General features: G+C 28.6%; 4 protein-coding genes across 10 annotated transcripts; 3 read left to right on the top strand and 1 right to left on the bottom strand.

Moving 5' to 3' along the window:
• The first annotated feature begins 22 nt into the window (after positions 1 to 22).
• LOC111037684 (TELO2-interacting protein 2-like) lies at positions 23 to 6,549 on the top strand. 5 transcript variants are annotated; one of them, XM_022320383.1, is made up of 10 exons: positions 27 to 120; positions 205 to 416; positions 2,485 to 2,625; positions 3,022 to 3,118; positions 3,219 to 3,338; positions 4,038 to 4,539; positions 5,019 to 5,141; positions 5,257 to 5,424; positions 5,492 to 5,695; positions 5,767 to 6,549. In XM_022320383.1, exons 5-10 carry the CDS (start codon positions 3,289 to 3,291, stop codon positions 6,028 to 6,030), a joined length of 1,311 nt encoding a protein of 436 aa, XP_022176075.1. In that variant the 5' UTR covers positions 27 to 120; positions 205 to 416; positions 2,485 to 2,625; positions 3,022 to 3,118; positions 3,219 to 3,288; the 3' UTR covers positions 6,031 to 6,549. The 5 variants fall into 5 exon arrangements, with proteins under 5 accessions (XP_022176077.1, XP_022176075.1, XP_022176076.1 ...); XM_022320385.1 differs by lacking the exon at positions 205 to 416 and having other exon boundaries at positions 23 to 120; XM_022320384.1 differs by lacking the exon at positions 27 to 120 and having other exon boundaries at positions 158 to 310.
• On the top strand, positions 3,345 to 3,954 carry LOC111037685. Its single transcript, XM_022320388.1, has 2 exons — positions 3,345 to 3,486; positions 3,555 to 3,954. The coding sequence occupies exons 1-2, from the start codon at positions 3,471 to 3,473 to the stop codon at positions 3,863 to 3,865; spliced, it is 327 nt and encodes a 108-aa protein (XP_022176080.1). The 5' UTR covers positions 3,345 to 3,470; the 3' UTR covers positions 3,866 to 3,954.
• Positions 6,550 to 6,886: 337 nt separating the features above from the next.
• Positions 6,887 to 11,143, bottom strand: LOC111037675 (zinc finger CCCH-type with G patch domain-containing protein). 3 transcript variants are annotated; one of them, XM_022320368.1, is made up of 12 exons: positions 11,006 to 11,143; positions 10,737 to 10,919; positions 10,488 to 10,655; positions 10,337 to 10,432; positions 8,712 to 8,822; positions 8,507 to 8,650; positions 8,297 to 8,439; positions 8,023 to 8,225; positions 7,830 to 7,966; positions 7,540 to 7,660; positions 7,317 to 7,469; positions 6,951 to 7,252 (listed from the first exon to the last, which is right to left on the bottom strand). In XM_022320368.1, exons 2-12 carry the CDS (start codon positions 10,758 to 10,760, stop codon positions 6,951 to 6,953), a joined length of 1,602 nt encoding a protein of 533 aa, XP_022176060.1. In that variant the 5' UTR covers positions 10,761 to 10,919; positions 11,006 to 11,143. The 3 variants fall into 3 exon arrangements, with proteins under 3 accessions (XP_022176062.1, XP_022176060.1, XP_022176061.1); XM_022320369.1 differs by having other exon boundaries at positions 10,985 to 11,143; XM_022320370.1 differs by lacking the exon at positions 11,006 to 11,143 and having other exon boundaries at positions 6,887 to 7,252; positions 10,737 to 10,760.
• Positions 11,144 to 11,504: 361 nt separating this feature from the next.
• On the top strand, positions 11,505 to 15,996 carry LOC111037674 (asparagine--tRNA ligase, cytoplasmic). Its single transcript, XM_022320367.1, has 12 exons — positions 11,505 to 11,550; positions 12,154 to 12,302; positions 12,417 to 12,678; positions 12,822 to 12,979; positions 13,063 to 13,206; positions 13,270 to 13,418; positions 13,477 to 13,605; positions 13,674 to 13,809; positions 15,110 to 15,223; positions 15,301 to 15,432; positions 15,495 to 15,626; positions 15,759 to 15,996. Exons 1-12 carry the CDS (start codon positions 11,505 to 11,507, stop codon positions 15,888 to 15,890), a joined length of 1,683 nt encoding a protein of 560 aa, XP_022176059.1. The 3' UTR covers positions 15,891 to 15,996.
• The last annotated feature ends 2,553 nt before the right edge of the window (positions 15,997 to 18,549 follow it).

An 18,549-nucleotide genomic window follows, 5' to 3' on the forward strand; every position in this document is an offset into this window, starting at 1 on the left:
GCTAGTCGAACGCTGTGCGCGATGCGCATGTGTCCAGCAGCTGTCCTGGTAACTATTTCTTTTTTACTCGACCCCGTCACCGCACCCCGACCCTTCCAAACATAATTTTTCAAGCTGTTGGTAAGTTTGTGTTTAATATCAGTAACTACACGATTTAAGATAGTACTATCATTAATAATTATTTGTGTTGTGAATTGTTCATAGTTTCATACAGAATTGGGAATGTTCTGTCTATGGTTTCAAATTTCACTATTTTTGAATTTTTCTAAATTTTCTGAAAGCAACTAAATTTTTCAAATCCTACTCTAAGGTATATTCACATATTAATATTATATATGTTTATTTGTAAGTGTGGTCCTCAGTACATTTTTTGGTTGGCATAAAATATGATCAACAAAGCATTGAACTTGAAACAAGTGAGTAAATACTAAATATATGAAATTGTTTAAGGGATCGTGTGCACTGAACAATATTTATCCAATATTAACTAGGTATTTCATTCGAAATGTAGCACCTTTTATTTGCCACCCTCGTACATTTTTTTGTCAATTTTGTCCTTGAAAATTAAATAACCTATTTGTAAATATCATACAAAAACAGAATTTATGACATGTTAAAATGATTGTGTTCTTAATTACTTATTTAATACTTTTAATGAATATTTTACTAATCATTTGTATTTTAAATTATCAATTATATAATATAATATAACGTCACTTGATAAACATAAGAATAAAATAAATTAAAAAAATATTGGCATTAGCCGGGGATCAAACAACAGATGTTTATTACCTCTTGATTAAAAACAACTAATTTGAAATGGATTAAATAGCCATTTTTTTCTAAAACTTACCGTGCAAGAAATGTGAAAATGTGATGTTTACCCCTAATCTAATTTTTTACCGGCACTCACTCCCCTCACTGCAGTTAGCATTTGAGGGTTTAGCTTTTGGAGGGTTTATTTAGTCTAAACACATCTCTCGATCAACGAGGCTTTGATATTTACATTGTACATAAATAAATAAAAACTAAAGCATAATATAGGTACCGTGTGGCTACTAAAACAAGGTACGCTCTATAACTTAGTTACTCATATTACTCAGCACTCTGTAGAATATAAATATATTATTTTGATTTGGTTTGTAGAAGGTACATAACTAGTAGGTCCTATAACTTACAATTTTTAACTCTAGTATTTTGGCATGCTCAACAACTTTTGTGTACTGTTTTTGTGGACACACAGTACATCACATTTACATAAATTTTTTTTCCCACCGCTTTTGAAAACTTGTAATTTAAATTCTGATCTCCCAAATGTATCTAATAGATCCACTTTGCCGCCTGATAAGATACTGAATTTGAAAATCAAAGCATTATTTCGACTACCTATTTAACATATGTACAGGCACAAAAATAAAACACGCATAACTGCTTACAATAATAGACTTGTCACTTAGGTCACATGTGTGGGGAGTGCGCTTGCTCAAACACTAATCAGATATCTTATTAGAGGCCAGGGGCGCACCCAGAATTTTTTTTTGGGGGGGCTAAATTCAAAAAATTTTAATATTAATAGGTAGTATTTATTTTGAAATATGTACAGAAATCTTAAAGCTTGTTTACAATCTTATAAAGTTGAGACGCCTTGGTCCTTTTTTCCCCATTATTGAGAGTACTTCTGAAGTTTGAACATTGATTTCTCTGTGAATATGAAGCATAGCGGTTTGAGATAAACTAAATTGTATCGATAAAAATGTATAATCTAGACGTTTCCGGTATTCTACACAGTACACAGTTTCAACTAACGACGTTGCGACGATAATAATAAACAACAGAGGTCTCTCTCGGGGCCCGGAATGACAGGTATAAATATAATATAATATTATGACATTATGTTATACCTAATATTTAAATTTCGATAGTTGATATTTTTTTTTATAATAATTTAAAGTCAAATGTCAATTGTCAATAAACCTAATAAAATATTTTTTGGGGCTAGCCATTTGGGGGGAGGGGGGCTAAAGCCCGTTAGCCACCGCCTTTGGTGCGCCCCTGTTAGAGGCCCAAGCCAAAAATCATGTGGTGGTCCTATTGACCTGACTTGTATTTTATAAATTATAATGTTTGTATACGATTATTGTGTGAGAGTGGAGCACCCTCCCAAAAAATATATAAATGGTGACCAACAGCATATATAGCAACAAGATAGAAATCATAGAATAAAGAGATACCTAGTAGGTAGTAGGTATTACCTACTGATGTTTCTAGTTTTTAAGACCATAACTACATCTAAATTAATAATTGTATAATAATATAATATTTTTTGTAAAAAAAATTTTTAATTTTTTGTCCGGGGAGAAATTGACCCTTTTGGGGAAAATGTCCAATTGATGGGGGAGAGGTGGAGGGAAACATCCTAGATTCATAGAAAACAGTATACTGAAGGGTATAATAACTAAAATGTTATGTATTTTTATGTTCTAGTTTATGCTACGTCAGAAATCATTAAAACTGTATAGAGAATTTTTAAAAACAATCAAGACTATACCATTAGAAAGCGATAGACAGCAATTTATCAATTGGGTAAAAGAAGATTTCAAAAAAAATAAATTTGAAACTGATGAGGTTTGTATTAGTTTGTTTTCTATATAACTATTTAAAATTAAATTAAGCAGTAACGCCCATTGTTATTTGTAATAAAACCAAGCCTTTTTTTTATATATTTAATTCTTAAGCTTACAATTGAGTAATGTATATCATATATAAGAAATTAAATGACATCCTTTGCCATAAGTAAGATAAATACAATTATAAACAAGTTATACTTTTACCATTCGGGTTTTTTTTAGATCAATTTTTGTATACAATTGTGTTTGTATTAATGTACAATGTTTTAAAAAAATAGTTGTTTATTAATTTATCATTGTTTTATGTGGAGTACTGCACATTTTATTCACTGAAATATATAACTATTCATATTTATCGAATATTACATATCAATCAAACAATTTTTTTTTCCAGTATTCTATAAAAACTTTACACAAATACGGCGAAAAGTCCCTGACAGATCTAAAACTCAACTTGGCTCTCAGTAGTACAAAAATATCGTGAGAACAAGGTAATTATGGAATTTAAATCTCAAGCTGAATCTGGATTACAACTTTTAGAAAGGCTTGTAGCACGGCCGATTATTAAAGATCTAACACCTTTATTACCAGGCGAATTGACTAGTGAGACCATAGAAGTAATTGGAAATGCATCAACTGGAAAAACATTATTTTTGACCGAATGTATTGCAAAATGCATCATTCCTCAAAATGCGAGTGGCTTAGATACAGGTGTTGTTTACATTGATCTAGACGGACAATTCAATATTACCAAACTGGTTAAAATCATTAAGCGTTTAATTAAGAATGCTGATGATGATTTAGTGAAGTCCTGTCTAAATAAATTAACATTGATCAATTGCTATGATAGTCCAACTTTGTATGTTACATTTCAAAGATTAAAACTATTTCTCACTGAACAGTCTCATGTGGGGTTGGTTATTTTAGATAGTGTTTCTGCAAACTATTGGCAAGATACAGTGTCTGGCGGTGAAAAGTATATAGATACATATGTAGAGAAAATGATATCATCATTGAAAATTTGTTTGGAAGATTTTAAAGTACCTATTATGTTTTCTAGACAAAGTTATTTTCAGTCTAAACAAGATGATTCATTATTAGATTGTGTAAATCGTAGAATTGTGTTCAAAAGGTTGAGTTCTGATTTTTGTGCAACTATAACAAGAAAAAATGTAAACCTTTGTTATAAATTCAATATTAATGAACAGGGAATTAACGAGTTTAATTTACAAGTGTAGCTAAACATTATATAGTATATACATACATTTCAACATTATTGTAAATTATTATTTAAATTTCTATGTTAAGTAATCATAAAATTATTGAATAAAATTGATATTGTGTTATAATGTTTGTATAATTTTTAAACCATGTCTTATTTCTTATTTTTTTTTCTTATTTGCTCTGTAGGTTAAATTACAAAATGGCATTAAACATTGATCTAAGTAGTACACAAAGTCTTGACCAGATCATTAAATATATACAAATTGGTTGTGTACCAGAAGTATCAAACAATGAAAATGATTTGGCTAAACGTGATGAAGCATTATTGGCTCATTTAGAAATTGCTAAACCTATTTTAAATGAACTTAACACTTTGTTGAGTACACTCTTAAATAAAGATGAAAACCTTCAATTTAAGCTTCAGGACATAATCAATCCTTGCTTATATTTATGCGGTGAACATTGCAAATCAAATTTACCATGGAGTGATGAAGAAAGCCATACATTAATGAAATTGTGTGTTAAAAAATTGTGCTGTCTTATGCATTATGTAAATATTGAAGAATTAATTACTCATTTAGATGTTTCTAAGATTTTTGTTGGTTTGCAATGTAAATTAGAAAATGATAATTGGAAAAAATATCCGGCTGCTATTGAGTGTTTTATATGGATTTTGAAACACTTAAAAGTAAGTTAACACTATAAAAGATATTTTATAGCAAATATTTTTGTTCACTTAAATAGATATTATATCAGCATGGTGTTGCCTCTGTCTTACAAGCATAAATGGCAAATTTGTATTGATTATTTTAATTTAAGGTTTAAAATTGACCTATTTTTGTAATTTTTTTATGCGCAAGAATAATATATGGAGCATTTCACAGGCTCTTATTGATATTTAAATTTTAGAGTGAATTATATTATGAAAAAAATACAATTTTAAATTTATCATAATCCCCTAAAATACAATTATTAATAAAAACCTATGCCATATCATAAATATAATATTCTTACCTTTAAATTTGAAAGTAGTCCAAATATCCAGTTCACTGAAATAGTGTAACTAGCAATTAATTCTTCTGAATTCAAATTTGCTATGTTGAATGTTTGTAGCACATGCAGGTGAAGTGTCCTCTTTAGTAAAACATACAATATACTTTGTTCTAGATGCCACGTTTAAATTCTTTATTATACTTGGTGATGCCGTTACCATTAAATATGTTTGATGATTACCAAGATTCAAATATACTGACTGCTTTAGATGCCTTTCAACACATCATTGATAATACAGTTAGTATATGTTTTGGTATACGTATTATACCTAATACAATTTTACTGTTACTTTGCACTTTAAAATTCATTGCATAAAAACTCAAATTGAAGACTTTATTTTATTTGTGTTTAGCCTTCTGTGGAATTAGCAATGAGTGGCCACGACATAGTTTTACTGAAGTCATTAGAAACTGGTCTGCGTTCATTTGAATTTCAGCTAATACCCAATTTAATGAAATGTCTTTTATCACTGATTTCAAAGATGCAAATGAAACATTTGAGCAACAAAAATTCCTTAGAGGTAAATGTCTAACATTATTATAGAAACCATGCCTTACTTTTACTCAGATGAATGATCTTTTAATTAGTGGACAAAGTTTGATGATGTTATGAATATTTTACTTCCACGAATGGAACTAGAACGTAAACATGAACCAATCATGTGTTACGCATCAATTTTTCCACTTGTTTTGGAGTCTACTGGATTTTCTTGTATTCGTTGGTCGGAGCGTTTGATACCATTATTTGCAGAGTATGTCATGAATAGTCAAACAACTTTTTCAGCAGTGAAGGTAGGTTGATTTGACTATAGGTTAACTATGATTTCACTACATCTGCCTTATAATGTGTATCTTATCTTTAGGCTATTGAAGTGTTTATTCAACAAACTTGGCCGAGACAGTGTACTCATTGGAAAGTATTGCTAACAATATTGGTCAAAGCTCTATATAATGAAGATAAAAGTTCTGGGCAGCCTAATAAAGAAAATATCATAGCAATTGTAGAATGTATTAGAACGTTAGAGGCAGCAAGACCTGAATGCATACGTAACATATTGAATAAATTGAAAGATTGTGAAGAATTTCAATCAAAAATTATATTTAAAGAATATTTAGAAATTGTGTAGCTTAATAGTTGTTAGTTCAAATATAGTAATACTTTGTGAGTTATAAATAACTATACTAATGTTTTTTTTATTTTCCATGTGTACATGTCAGAGGCGTAGCCAGGATTTTTCTTCGGGGGGGGGGGCTGATCAATTTTTTACACAGCGATGGTTTACCTAGATTCTCCCATAATTTGAACATGCAGAATGCAGATGCCGAAGTTTTATTTTAGATTTTAGTTCTTATAACCCTTTACATATATTGATTTAATACACTTGTATACTTTAAATACTTTGAATATTGTATTTTATAGTAATATACAATAAATTATTTTACCCATATTATTTATTTAAAAAAAAATAATTATAGCAATGAATTTTCTTTTTAATAGGGTATAATATAGTGTACTAAGTTGTACTGTTATTTAGCCATGGTCGCGGCAATAGAAAGATAATAAAATAAAGGTGACAATTTAAAATTAATTAAATACGATTTAAGAATTTTGTAGCAACTTTCATAGACCATTGGAAGAATTTTTTAATTTTCTAAGCATTTCGGGGGGGGGGGGGGCTACAGCCCCCTCAGCCTCCCCCTGGCTACGCCACTGGCACGTCATGTAAGTATAAAATGCATAAAATATGTCAAAAAACCAATATAGTCCCCAAGAGTGAAAATTACTCATCTACCCCCTCAAATGGTTCTAACAACAAAATAATTTGTATATATTTAAACAAAAAAGAAAACCAATGATTTTATAGGTAACTATATATTATACTTACAAACAAGGGTACTATTGTAATACTTACAATAATTTAATTTTGTTTATTTCTAAAAATACAAGCAACCATAAAAACTTTCTATTTTTAAAACAAATTTTGATTGATATTTGTATTATAGAATATTTATAGAATATTATGTACATTATTCTAGCCCTAGTTTATTAAAATACAGTCATTTTTTTGTGAGTTTCTCTATATGTATGTTCTTTTTTTATAGACTTATCTTCATCTTTCAAGCGTGAGAGATGGTTATTAGCTTCAATCAATTTCTGACTGACCATATTATGCTGAATGGAACCAGATGTACTTCGATTTAATGTATGATTTAACTCTTGTATATTTGTTAGTTGTCGTTTTATATCTTCTTCTATTTTTAAACTTCTAACATTCAAGTCGTGTATTGTAGAACTTTTTAGTTTCTTCTGATCCATCACGTTTTTATCTTGATTACTGTTTTTGATATCTATACAAAATAATGAATTAAATATAAAATAAAATGGCTACATACTTGTATTTGACACACTTACTAAGTTCATTATTGAGAAACGTAAAAACATCTGGAGGCTTTTCTAATGATTTCTCATAAGATTTTTTCATACATCTTTCAAGTCTCAATTGTTGTTTCCGTTTTTTACGGGCATCTTGAATTTGTTCAGTATTCTTTATAGACATGCAGTGATCTGGAAATATTGAAAACATAATTTAAAAGGTTATTAAAATAAATTATGTTAACATAATTTTACTACTTGCCTAATGATTTTCCTTTTGGTAAAACTGTAGCTTCAACAGGGTTAATTCTTCCTTCGCCGTTTTTACCCAATCCCGCTCCCATTATATATCCCATTTTAGCCATTAATCTCGAACCAATACCCTAAAAAAATTATTTATACAAATGGTCGAAATACATCTGGTGTTTTGTGCACACAGATGAACATGACTTTTGTTTATTAAACAAATTGTTTAAAATTTAAAAAAAAATAAAAATAAAAACATTTTAATGTCACTATTGTAAGTACAACTAAATAAACAAAAATAAGTACTCTTGTGTGTTTTTCCCAATTTCCAAGTGATTGTATAGGTTCTGTACTTAATAGCACTTTATTAACTATTACTGAATCGCGTTCTTTAATTTTACTTTCTTCGTCACTATCGGATGACAAGTCGTAAATTTCTTCATCTACAAATGTATAAATAAATATATTTTGTTCCACTCTTATTTAAATATGATAATACCGTTCCCAATCAAAGGAAAAATATTTTGCATTGGAACTTCTGTTTCTCCAAGTCCTTTAGTTTCATATTTAACAGTACAACTTCCATCATTATTTGATGTGCCATGAGTAATATCTAAGACAATGGCTCTAGACCAAAGACCACCTTCAGATGATTTTGCTAATACCAGACTTCCTATTTTTAAATTTTTAAAATCTGGTTCTCTATACATCAAGGGGAAAAAATATGGATATAAACAAATATTATAAAATTATAAACTAGTATACAACATTACTTAAACTCTGTGAGGCGTGATAAAGGAACTTGAGTTCCGTGAGAAAAATAACATCTATCATCAGAATATTTGCATTCGCCACTTAAAAAAAATTGACAAGGTAGCATTTGTTTGCATATTGGATTTGTATACAATACAGTTACCTAATAAAATATAATTTTAATAAATTAGAAAAACTAAGACTTAACAATATTATTTTAAAAACTTTACTAATATATCATCCAATGATTGTTGATCTGTCGAATCATTCATTTTAACAGACATAATGAGTGCATTATGATATGTTGATGTTTCATCATAGTCTGTTTCAAATGGAGCTTGACACTTGGTTCCTTGTAAATTTGCCAACTCGCTCTAATAAATCAAATATTTTACTAATGAATTAATAATTAATAAATAATGTGAATTAATTTACTTCAATTCCATTAGTTTCATGATGGTCATCAATAATTTCACAAGAACTTATATTATCACTATCTGAATCTATTTCAATTAATGTATTGGATGAATGACTATCATGGTTCACCTAAAAACAAATTCTATTAATTTACATTGTACAATGTACATTTTTAAAATTTATTTTGGGGTAGTCCTTCACAATTATTATCACACATAAATAATTATTAAGAGGATATACACACCTGTGTGGGTTGTTTTCATCTTACAAACATACAACATATCAAATTTGTAGAAGTTGTCAGAAGTACTAAAAGCTAAGAATATTTTCTGTTTTCACATGGGTTTTTACAATATTTTTAATAATTAGTTTTTAAAGGACTAGAGTGATTTGGCCACACTTGGAGAGCATTTGGGCAATTAATAAAACAAAGTACTCGTTGGAAAAATAAACAAAAAAAGACTCCTAGGAAGACCTAGAACCCAATAGATCGATGTAATAACTAGAGATTTGAAAAAGATGGACCAAAATGTAACCTTGGCATCAACATACAGCAGAGATAGACGATGAAATCTCTTGAAGGCAGCAATGGTCCTTAATAGAGAGGTTTTTAAGCAAGTTATGAGTATGTGTATCTAAACTTGTATAATTGGTTTGAAATTATTGATTACAATTATTACAAATTTTGTGTAACAATACATACATCCTAAAAATGTATACATTTATCGAATCCTAAACTCCATTACAAGCAGTAGTTTATAGGGGTTTGGTAACCTTTTAAGTAATTATGTGAAATATTATAATTTAAAAATTATTACAACTCACTTAAAAATAAATTGTGAAAACTGAAAATACAGATAATATTCTTACTTTTAAGTTTGATAATAGGTTCATTCTATTATTAAAGTTTACTAGACTAAAGTGGAACTGCAGAAAACAAATTTGCTTTGTTATACGTTTGTGAAACACAGACAACACAAGGAGGCTTCTTCACATTCTCAAGGAACCTCTTAAATGTAATTTTTTTGTCATAACTACTGTTTCTCATTCCAACAATATGTGTTGATAATTATCATTTAAAAAAAATATTGGGATTCTCCTGAATATTATATACGATTTATTGTAATTTAGATAGCAATTAATGTTGTTATAATTTTCAACAATTTCGAACTTAAATATTTAATCAACTAAATACAATTATAAAAATGTGCTTTGATTGATCTCTCGTACATTTTGGGGGAAATTAAGATTTTCTGTCGGACAGCAAATAGAGGTATTATTGAAATTAGAGTTGTCTGTTTGAGTGAAAAATAATAATTTCTTTCGCTATTACAAAATTATTATATGACATGAACGTGTGCAATCTCTCTGTACTACTACTATCATTGATTATTAATACTAGTAATAACAATCAATGTTACTACTAACAATCATTTATGACTAATACAATAACAAGGCTAATTGCTAAATGTATAAAAAGTTGCCTTAAAAATGTTCCTTAGAATCTAGTAGTAAGGAGGTCCTTTAAAAAAAGTCAAAATTGAATAAGTTATGTTCACTGATTTCAATTAAAGTATTTAATTATTTGTTATTGTAATTCATAAATGGTTTTATATTATATCAAGTAATACTGAATTACTTACTTTTTTGTTTTCAGAAACATTTAAAATTTCACAGGATGACGTATCATCTTCATCATAATTTGTATTTTGTGTTTCGTCAATAGTTTCAATTTCTGACTAAACAGTTTTGTTGATTAACTTTAAAATTTAAAATTAATTGAACAGATATTACCTTAAAAAGAGCATACTCTTCATCTAATGGATTTTGAGTGGTTTGCTCTGATTTACAAGTTTCACTAGTCAGTGCTATAAGTTCAACCAAACTATCTCGTAACGATAATAGATCATTTAATTGGTCAACACTCTCTGTCTGTTCGATAGCTTGTTCTACTTGATTCAACTGAAAAACCAATTCGGCAACAGGGATTATTAATATTACGACTTAGCATTCACTCACAACTAAATGCATGACATTATTCACCTGTACTTTGTAGTTTTCTGACATTTTATATAATATATATAATATAATACCCAAACAATTATAATTAAAATTTGTTAGATCATTCTGTGTAGTCTATACAAACGAATACTAAATAAACTGATTATTTATTATTCTCTATTCATAATTCCATAGACGACATGCAGTATATTATTATGGCAAAAACTAAATTACAAAATTTAAACAAAAATTATTATTAATATTTTCTATACATAAATAAAATTAATTACATGATTAATTTATTAAGTTACCACAGATTTTTAATAATTGCATATTATTTCTATTCTGTGTAATTAGAACTTGCTGTGTTTAATGTATAATATAAATATACTATAATTAAAACTGCATAATATAAAGTATGAACACAGAAATCTAGGATACAAAATATAATAATATCCAGTCCGTGACACGATTTAAGATAACATATATTATTATCTATTGTCTATTGCACAGAACTTACCATAGACCTGATAATAATATTATCAGGTCTATGGAACTTACTGTAAATATGATCATTTGATTATATGTTTGTAGATAATATATTTATAATATAGCCATGCACCCACCTACAACAACAATATTATCAGTTATCACTATTCCCTAATTCCCTATCTTGTTTTCCGACCGAAACGGTCACTCACAAGTCACAACCACGACTCACAGGCTGAGACGACGTGGAGTTTACATTTTTACTATTTTAGTATTTTTAATTTTAGTACTTTACACTTTCACAGCAGAGCACAGGACATCATGTCTGAAGGTACAACTGTCGAAGCTGTGGAGAAACTTTCTATTGGTAACTAAATGATAATTGATAATCTATCGAAGGATTGGCAACTTGCGTTAAAATTTCTTATGGAAAATTTTTGGATGTAAAAATTTGTAATAACTAATTGCACACAGTGCTGGATAGGCCCACTGAGTTTTAGAATATTCAATTTTTAACTGGCCCTAAAAATGTTAACGGCCCATTTTTCAATAATATTTATTATTTATTATTATTCATATTTTATTGTTCAGAGCTTAGTGGTATTCAAAAATGTTCACCCATACTAAGCTGTTCCAAATTTTACGCAGCCCACTGGGTTCTACTCGGAAACTCTCAGAGCCGATCCGGGCCTGATTTCGTTCATTAATCATGGCATAAATAATAATAATACTACACTGTAGTATGTAAACAACTTGCAATAATATGTAGCTTATTATTACATCTGGTTGTCGTCCCCGAAGACGTATATAAATCATTTTTTTTATACATAGTATGTATTTGCCAGTGACCTATGTGGCCAGGAATTTATATTGACGATTTTAGTTTTGGACATATTATGAAAATTATTTATAGTTTTAAATGCATAATAATAATTATTTATATGACATACAATTTTGATGAATATTTTAGGTGAGCTCTTCACATCAGAAAAACATGGTGATGATACTTCTGGTGATGGTACTGAGTTAAAGCCTTTCAAGACCATATTGCAGGCCATGAAACATGCTGGAAAAGAACCATTTCCAGTGATTTATGTAGATTCTAAAACCGAAGGCAATGTATGCGATTAATACTTTTTTTTCATATAATAATTTTGATACTTTGGTTAATAACTATGATGTGCATACTATGACTGAAAATAATACACTGACCAAATTACATTTATTTAACAGAAATTTGAACCTGCTCCTAAAACTCAAATAAAGAAAAATCAAAAATTTTGGGTCAGAGAACATCATAAAAATGTAGAAAAAGCCAAAAAAGAAGAAGAAGATGCTGCTAAAAGGAATAAAAATTTAGAAGAAGCAAAAAAATTAATATTATCTGAAGATTCTACTTTACCGCCTGCCACTTTAATTAAAATAAAAAATGCTTCTGAATATCGCAATTCAAGGATTAAAATGTATGGATGGGTACATAGACTTAGGAGACAAGGTATTTGTAGTTCTATAATGTTAAGGCTTAGTGATAGTCACTCCCTTGACTATCTACTAATTATAGTTAAATAATATTGTAAGTTTTGAATCAGCCAATTTAGATAAGTGCAATAACTTGTTGTAATTAGTAAAATTTTATAGGAAAATCATTAATGTTTATCACATTAAGAGATGGCACAGGTTTTGTTCAAACAGTTCTTAATGAAAAATTATGTCAAACATATAATGCTTTAATGTTGTCTACTGAATCATCTGTTCTTCTTTTTGGAGTTTTGAAAGAAGTTCCTGAAGGAAAGTCTGTAAGGATTACTTGCTAATAACTACTAATATATAAAATCTAGTCTTATGTGTGACTATACAAATCTTTTTCTATGTCAAATAGGCACCAGGAGGGCATGAACTTCAAGTTGATTATTGGGAATTAATTACATTAGCACCACCTGGTGGTGCTGATTCTATATTGAATGAAGATGCTAATCCAGAGGTGCTATTGGACAATAGGCATATTGCCATTCGTGGAGAAAATGTAAAATATTAATTCATTGGTTTTAAATTATGCTTTATTATTTTATTATATTATATTTTGTAGACATCCAAAATCTTATTAATGAGATCAGTGGTCACTCAAGCATTCCGTATGCATAATTTAGATAAAGGCTGCGTTGAAGTTGTACCACCTACATTAGTACAGACTCAAGTGGAAGGCGGGTCTACATTGTTTAAACTGGATTACTTTGGGTGAGAATAATTTTCCCATAGTATAATATTATAAACTATAAAAACATTTAATATTTAGACAAGAAGCATATTTGACTCAAAGTTCCCAGCTTTACTTAGAAACTTGCTTACCAGCACTTGGTGATGTATTTTGTATGGCTCAAAGTTATCGTGCTGAACAGAGTCGTACGAGAAGACATTTATCTGAGTAAGAAGTTTATCAAATAAGTGTTAATCGTTTGCCATCCATCAAATCTGTCATTACTTTTATTATAGATATACTCACGTAGAAGCTGAATTCGCATTTATTACTTTTGATGATCTACTAAATCGGATTGAAGATATGATTTGTGATGTAGTGAAGCGTGTTTTAGAGTCACCACATGCTGATATTGTGAAACAATTAAATCCAGTAAGTTTTTAGATTTTAAAGTTCAATTTTTTTTATTGGAACACATGTACCTACCAATATGCCCTATTCCGTGGGAAAACAAACTTATTTTTTGTCAACTAACTTCTTTACCACCATCAATTGGTGTATTGTTATTAACTAAGGTTATATATGTTAGCCTTATATGTTATCCCTAAAATTTGGATGTTGTAGCTCAAAGAACATAAGCATAAAATATTGCAAAAATGCACTAAAAATCATAAAAAAAGACTAATGATGTGATGTATGTAACTAAGTATTTTTTTATAATACATGTGTACTGGGTTAACGCTATTAAAAATATATTCTCCAAATTCTTTAACTGTACAGATCATATAACTGGAGAATAAGACAATTTTAATTTACGGTGTTTTCCTAACAAATAAAATGAATAATAATTAATAATAAGTATACTCGTAACTTGATGTAAAACAATTAATTACTCTTAGAATTTGTGCCATCTACTGTATGGGCACAAAATGTAATTTTTTATCTGTATCAAATAAATTAAACATTACAAGATATAAATAATTTGATCCATTCTTACATAACAATAAATATTAATCTTTTGCTATTTTTTAAATATTTTTTATATCTATAGATTATACAAAGTAATATACACATTTGATGCCATATGTGGCTATACATTTCTTATTTTTTATTTATAGTAAAAAAAATATACGAGGAACATTGTGTTTTAAAATCTTAGGTGAAAAAATTAGAAATATTCTAATAATACTACAAAATTATTTGGATATTTTTGTGATTTAGATGAATTTTTTGTAAAGGTTTTAACTTTAATGCACACACGAAAAATTGTGACTATAAATTTTGGATGCTTTTTATTTGCAGTAAGAAAAAATTGTGGGGAATATTCTATTAAATTTCAAGGTTTTTACTTATAATTCGTAACCAATAATTTTATCATACATAAATTGAATAAACAAAAAAAGCCAAACATTTTAAATATTTATATACCACAAAAATAGGCGAATATTTACATAGTTTATCATATCTAGTAAATGCTAATAGGAATTTTTGTTAAAAGTGTTTATTTTTATTAATTTTTGAATTACAATAAGAAACTTAGGAAAAAATGTTGATCAAATTTTTCTATAATTTTTATGTTCCATGATTATTTTTTAAAATATTTATAATTTTCACTTTTTATATTATTATAATTATTAATGATTAATTTTAATTTGAATTATTCATTAATATAAATGTTGTAACCAAAATATTAATTAAAATGGGATTTATAGTAAAAATCAAAATGTTTTAGGAATTTGCTGTACCGAAAAGACCTTTTAAAAGAATGGATTATAAAATGGCCATTGAATTTTTGCGTGAAAACAACATAACCAAGGAAGATAATTCATTTTATGAATTTGGAGAGGTAATTTTGTGTATAATATTTAGTAATTTGTTTATATTTTTATAATTCAAATTTATAACTTATTATTACTCATTTAGGACATTCCTGAAATGGCTGAAAGAAAAATGACGGATTTAATTAATCAGCCAATTATGTTGTGCAGATTTCCTGCTGAAATCAAATCATTCTATATGTCTCGATGTCCTGAAGATAATACTCTTACTGAATCTGTTAGTATATGATTAAATGTTCTAAGTATGATTATTAACCAAAGTATGTAATGTTGTTATAGGTGGATGTCTTATTGCCTGGTGTTGGTGAAATTGTTGGTGGTTCAATGCGTATTTGGGATGAAAAAGAGTTACTGGCTGGTTATAAAAAGGTCGGAATCGACCCAAAACCGTATTACTGGTATACTGATCAGGTTTGTTGAAGCTCTATTGGTTTTATTTTACATGTTCAAAATCTAGAGTAACTAATAGACACCTTTTTTGATTCTAACATTACTTGAAAATAGTGTTATTGAAGTAAAACTAAATTTTAATTTTGAATTTAGAGGAAATTTGGATCATGCCCTCATGGTGGATATGGCTTAGGATTGGAAAGATTCATGTGTTGGTTATTGAATAGATACCATATTCGTGAAGTCTGTCTATATCCAAGATTTTTAGACAGATGTACTCCATAAAAGTTATGAAGTAATGCAGTTTCAACATCATAATTAATTTTATGTTACTGTCACTATTAATAAATTAAACAAAATAATAAATTGCATTTATGCGTTTTCTAGTTTACTGAGTGTTGATGGCCTTTGAATTTAATTGTACTGTAATAATTATTTTTAGATGATGTTCAATAATTTTGCTTTAATTGTTATGGTTAGGTTAGAGGCTCTAACTGTTAGACTATTGCTTGTGTATTTTATTTATTTATCATATGGTTTGTTTACAACACAAACAACATCAAATACAATTAGTAAATAATATAAGAAAAAAAAGGTAATAATTGATATTACACGAAATTTATAGATATATGAGTAGATAAAATTGCATATATAAATAAAATATACTCAATGATTGATTGGTGATGTTGGTATTATATTGGCATTGACTTAAATTCTGATGTCCAGGTTGGTTCCTATTTGTTGCTGACATTGGAACCTCGTGATACATTCCTAAACAATGTACAATCCATACAATATATGTACATATTTAAAAAAAACAACATTAACTATCACTTTAACGTCAAATCACATTTTTCAATACATCGTTGAATGTCATACACATAGGCGCAATTTGGGGGGAGGGGGTGCTTGGGGGGTGCTTCATACACAATATCTATTTGAATATACAATTAAATTTGATTTGTTCACATGTGTTGATGTTCTTTTGAGGTTGTCGACTATCCATATTTCATTTATATTTATTTTTTATTTTTAATCTAGTGTTTATATAATCTGCACATAAAAAAAAATACAATAATCATTAAAGGATGTTTTAATTACAATGTATGTAGCAGCTTGAGTACCTTGAGGGAAGAACCAACCAGTGAAGGCATTTAGGCGTGAATTAATTTATATTTAATCAAAAATAACTGTGCTCATTGTCCTATTGTGCTATATATGTAACTGATTTCAAAACAATTTTCTGTTAATTTTGTTCTAAGGATTTTTCCAACCACTATACTTTGTGATTTCAATTTTTAAATTCTTTAATTTTCTCATTGGTCGTGTGACTGACCGGCGAACAACTGCAAGTAATGATAACGCATTTTATTATAATATTATAAGTTTAGTATGTACGTAGTTGTTATATATTAATACCCACCCACCCACACTTTGGAAGATCGACCACTCCTCTAGCATCTATACACCTCTAATCTCACCCTTTACTAGGCGTCTAGGCCACTGGGTCGGTACGTCACTATGACCTCAGAATCAAGCCAGATTCACTGCTACGCCGTGTGTCGTAAGAGGTAAAATTTATTTCTAAGCAAATTATAATAGTAATTAAATTCTATGATAAAGTTCTCTGTAGCCACGTAAAATAATTAAACTCTGTTCATTTCGATCTAGTTAAATGTACACAGTGAACTATATCAAAATATTTAAAATACAATGTTGCCACGTAAGTTTAATAATTTGTACTATTTTTTGTCTAATAAATAAACTTAATATAATTGTATACCTACTTGGTTTACATAGGTAATATAAATATATTTTGAGATAACTAACAGCTTAAGTAATTAATTAGAAGGAACTTAGGAAACCAAGAATTTGTATTTTTGTTTTAATTATTTACATCAATTATTATTATTATTTTAATACTATATTATTGAATGAGTATATTGTATGAATATTGTAATATCGTAATACTATACTCCAAAATCCCAAAAGTATTACCTAGTCAAATAAATGCATTTCAAATTTGTACTAGTAAAAATATTGAATCACCACCGAAAAAGTTACTAATCACACTTCTGATTAGGGCCACAAGTAACTAGGGCCTGTATAAGTATAGTTGCGTATTTCGCTTCGCTCGAAATGATTTTGAAATTAAATCTCATAATTACTGCTGGGCTTTCGATGCACATTGCATTGTTCTCTCAAGTTAGCCATGCGAGCTTGTTCTATTATATATACAGTATTACAGTATACATGTTATAGTGTTTCATATATTATTGTATCGGAATAAGAAGTTTTTTTTCATTTTTTTACAATTTTCAACTTTTAGGGGATTCCACACTGCTGTTTTTGCACAGTAATCCACCTATACACGTTCCAAAGTACTGACTAGAGTTTTACTCCCATAATAATTTTGAAATCAAATTTGTGTTTATTATGAAGTATATTTTGAATCATTTGACAGCGAGCGAGGTTAGCGTTACGGCGTTATAAAAACGAATACAATTGAAATTACTTCACAGGAAAATGTCGTAAATTAGACCAAAACGAGATACTTTCATCGTATTTCATACTTTCACTCGACCAACTGCAAATGACGTCGTGTAGATATTGTATATAATATAACATGTCTATACCGATATTCACTTAGATACCTAGATACCTTGCTTTAGTTTGTGCACCATGATTTATTTGGTCAACTGAAATTCCGAAAACTCAACTGTACGAGCATTTATTTGTATATTACGGGGTATATATACCTGTAACATAATATAGTATATGGCATGTGTCATCGTTTCTTCTTTCGTCGTCAAATATGGGAATATAATATTATTTTACTCGTTTTCCGGTCAACACCTTCGCAGCGTATACAATATAGGTACTGCTGTTGCTTCACTATCGTATCGGCTTATCTTTCGTGTTTTTCTTATTCTTTTTTACTCGT

Source organism: Myzus persicae, unplaced genomic scaffold (genome assembly GCF_001856785.1).
Source record: "Myzus persicae strain clone G006 unplaced genomic scaffold, MPER_G0061.0, whole genome shotgun sequence".
Lineage (NCBI taxonomy): Eukaryota > Metazoa > Arthropoda > Insecta > Hemiptera > Aphididae > Myzus > Myzus persicae.